Source organism: Triticum urartu, chromosome 3 (assembly GCF_003073215.2).
Source record: "Triticum urartu cultivar G1812 chromosome 3, Tu2.1, whole genome shotgun sequence".
Taxonomy (NCBI): domain Eukaryota; kingdom Viridiplantae; phylum Streptophyta; class Magnoliopsida; order Poales; family Poaceae; genus Triticum; species Triticum urartu.
The window spans coordinates 585,872,242-585,876,133 of record NC_053024.1 but is presented as its reverse complement, the minus strand read 5'-3'; the positions used below and the strand labels follow the sequence as shown (position 1 = coordinate 585,876,133).

Here is a 3,892-nt window from a genome sequence, read left to right as displayed (position 1 = left end):
ATGGAATAAGGTTCTCTCCGTCTAGCCCCTCTCCCGATGCATCTAGCATTATCGGTGGGTGTGTGACTTAGGTGGATTTGGTCGGATCTATTCGTTGTTCGTCTACATTCGTGTGTCTTTAGGTTGGATCCTTCTGATCTACGCTGCTCCTAATCGGCGACGGTTGCTGTTCTGATGCGTTGGTCCTAAGGGGTCTTAGCATGATGACTTCCCTTTTGCCAGCTCTGGTGAGAGGGATGAGGGGGGATGACAGTGGTGCGCCTTCGGCCTTGTAGTACTCTCTCCGTCCCAAAATTGGTCTATGAATCTGAGTGTAACTTTTATTATTTCTAGCGTTTGTTGTACTGTCATGATTGAGGATGAATAGATCGAATATTGTTTCGTAAGAAAAGAATACATGTAAAAATACATGATATGATTGGCGAGAATACGTGATAAAAATCAGATAATAACACGTAGAAACAACCTCCCATATTTCCTTTGATAGGAGAAGATCCAGTAAAACTGTCTGGCGATAACAAATGACGCATATGCTTTGCGTCAATTGCCACCACCCGAAGAGGGTTCGGGGTAATCTTTGCCAAATGTTGCCCTTAACCAACTGATGATTTCGTGGGGGCAAAAAAAATCAAGGTTGCGTTTTGTAACACGATCCCCGGCCGTACAGCTGACAAAAATGGGAAAACGATTCCCGTACAATGTGATCCTGAACGTTAAGATCACAGGGACGCGCAGTATTGTTGGGATGGACCCAAAGTATCGGGTAGGCCAGATAGGAAGTTGAGTAGATAGTGTCTAGGATCGACCTGGAACTTAGCATCGGTTAGGATCATCATGGTGGCACCAACGGCAAAGTAGAGTACTTGGCTGTCACCGGCCGAGACACCGAGCGATGGCATGGCAGTACGCCACGGCCACGCAGGGGGAGGGGCATGCATGGAGGAACAGGTCAAGAATAGAGGGAGACCGACCGCAGGCGGTGGAGCCCGATAGATCGGCGAGCGGACGCGCGGGCGTTGCGGGCGCTGGAAGAAACCAACCGCACGCAGCCATGGCGCCTGGACACATATAAGCCGCGGGCCTCCTCGGCCTCCTGTGCCTCCCCCCGTCCCCTCCCATCTCCACCGCCGCATGCGCCCGCCGTCGCGTTGATCGATCCGCCGACCAGCCGGAGAGGGAGCGAATCCATCCGTACACGCAGGAGGAGCCGGAGAGACGAGGGGACGATGACAGCCGGGCCCAAGATGCGCGCCGCGGTGCTGGCGCTGGCGCTGGCGCTGCTCGCCGTGGCGGTGCGCGCCGAGGACCCCTACCTCTTCTTCGACTGGAAGGTGGCGTACGGGACCAAGTCCCCCATGGGCACGCCCCAGAAGATGATCCTCATCAACGGCGAGTTCCCCGGCCCCACCATCAACTGCACCTCCAACAATAACATCATCGTCAACGTCTTCAACCAGCTCGACCAGCCGCTCCTCTTCACCTGGTACGCCTTCCGTTTCTTCTTCTTCTCTCTTCTCTTGTGTTACTAGACTAGACTAGACTAGATGGAAGAGTAGGACCGTATCCGATCGATCATTCTGCATGCATGCATTGCGTCTGCATGTTTGCGTGCGTGCATGCAGGCACGGGATCCAGCAGAGGAAGAGCTCGTGGCAGGACGGCATGCCGGGCGACATGTGCCCCATCCTGCCGGGCACCAACTTCACCTACAAGATGCAGTTCAAGGACCAGATCGGCACCTTCTTCTACTACCCCAGCATCGGCATGCAGCGCGCCGCCGGGGCCTACGGGCTCATCAGCATCCACAGCCGCCCGCTCATCCCGGTGCCCTTCGACCCGCCGGCCGACGACTTCGGCGCCCTCGTCGGCGACTGGTACACCAAGGACCACACCGTGCTGGCCAAGAACCTCGACACCGGCAAGGGCATCGGCCGCCCCGCGGGGCTGCTCATCAACGGCAAGAACGAGAAGGACGCCTCCAACCCGCCCATGTACAACGTGGAGGCCGGCAAGACGTACCGCTTCCGCGTCTGCAACGTCGGCATCAAGACCACCCTCAACGTGCGCATCCAGGGCCACGTCCTCAAGCTGGTGGAGATGGAGGGCTCCCACACCGTGCAGAACGAGTACGACTCCATGGACGTCCACATCGGCCAGTGCCTCTCCTTCCTCACCACCGCCAACCAGAAGCCCGGGGACTACTTCTTCATCGCCTCCACCCGCTTCATCAAGGGGGTCAGCACCATCACCGCCGTGATTCGCTACAAGGGGTCCAACACCCCGCCGGCGGCCAAGCTGCCGGACGCGCCGGACGGATGGGCCTGGTCCATCAACCAGTGGAGGTCCTTCCGCTGGAACCTGACGGCCAGCGCCGCCAGGCCCAACCCGCAGGGGTCCTACCACTACGGCCAGATCAACATCACCCGCACCATCAAGCTCTCCCCCAGCCGCGGCAAGGTCGACGGCAAGGAGAGGTACGCCCTCAACGGCGTGTCCCACACCGACCCCGAGACGCCGCTCAAGCTCGCCGAGTACTTCAACGCCACCAAGGGAGTGTTCGAGTACAACCTCGTCACCGACACGCCGCCCAAGGAGGGCACGCCCATCAAGGTCGCCCCCAGCGTCATCACCACCGAGCACCGCACCTACATTGAGATTGTGTTCGAGAACCCCGAGAAGAGCATCGACACCTTCCACCTCGACGGCTACGCCTTCTTCGCCGCCGGGTAAGACTACTAACTAATTTCATGGAACTGCTAAGCTGCATGCATGCCTCATGGATCATCGATCGGGTCTGTCTTCTGACCGGACCATGGATGGATGCAGCATGGGACCGGGGCTATGGTCGGTGGAGAGCAGGAAGACATACAACCTCCTGGACACGGTGAGCCGGCACACCATCCAGGTGTACCCGAGGTCGTGGACGGCGGTGATGCTAACGTTCGACAACGCCGGGATGTGGAACTTGAGGTCCAATCTGTGGGAGAGGTACTACCTGGGCGAGCAGCTGTATGTGAGCTGCACCTCGCCGGCCAGGTCGCTCAGGGACGAGTACAACATGCCCGACAACGCCCTCCGCTGCGGCAAGGTCGTCGGCATGCCGCTGCCGCCGCCCTACACCATCGCATAAACCACTCTCCCCCAGCTCCATTAATTCCACTCCACTCCACTCCATGAGAGCACGCTTGCATGGTGCTGTACACACTACGTACGTACAACGACAACAACAGGAAGAGCAGGAGAGTTTTTTCGTTTCTTCTTTTTTTTTCGTACGCCCCCACGTCGGCTGTTCTTCTTGTCAGGTTCACTCTCTCTTTTCGAGGAAAATAAAACAACAACAAAAAAGGGGGCCTCATCGTCATGTGAGCGCCGCCTGTCATCGGAACGAGGAGGATGATGATTTCAGAACAAGAAGAAGAGAGATTGGCCGGATACGAGCTCGATCGGGACGCCCTCTCGAATCGTTTACGTTGTAATAGGAGTTAATTAATTCTATCTGATGATCATCATTTATCCAATAAGTCCTTTGGGCAAATTGGTTATTGTGTGTCTATAATCCGATACCATATATATGTACATGAGCGCACCTTTGCGGTTTTTATTCCATCTTCTGTTTTCTCTAACTTCCCTGTGGAACTTAATTAAAATCTGCTTCACTGTACCTTTGCAAAACTGGCTTTGGGTTCAGTGTACCTTATGCAAAACTGTCACAATGGATCGCAATAATAAAAAGCGAAAGAAAACACTAGCATAAGCTCATCAGATCCATATGAACGAATCATAAACCTCAATCCGTATGGCCGAACACACCAAACTTGTAAGCCACAAACTTTCTGATTCCATGGACTCCATGGCGTCGCCTGGCAAGACTTCGGCACAACAAGAGAAGAAC

The 3,892-nt window shown here is 55.5% G+C and overlaps 1 protein-coding gene across 1 annotated transcript; it reads left to right on the top strand.

The window, feature by feature from the left end:
* The first annotated feature begins 1,118 nt into the window (after positions 1–1,118).
* On the top strand, positions 1,119–3,561 carry LOC125548762 (L-ascorbate oxidase homolog). Its single transcript, XM_048712306.1, has 3 exons — positions 1,119–1,483; positions 1,623–2,726; positions 2,827–3,561. Exons 1-3 carry the CDS (start codon positions 1,227–1,229, stop codon positions 3,128–3,130), a joined length of 1,665 nt encoding a protein of 554 aa, XP_048568263.1. The 5' UTR covers positions 1,119–1,226; the 3' UTR covers positions 3,131–3,561.
* The last annotated feature ends 331 nt before the right edge of the window (positions 3,562–3,892 follow it).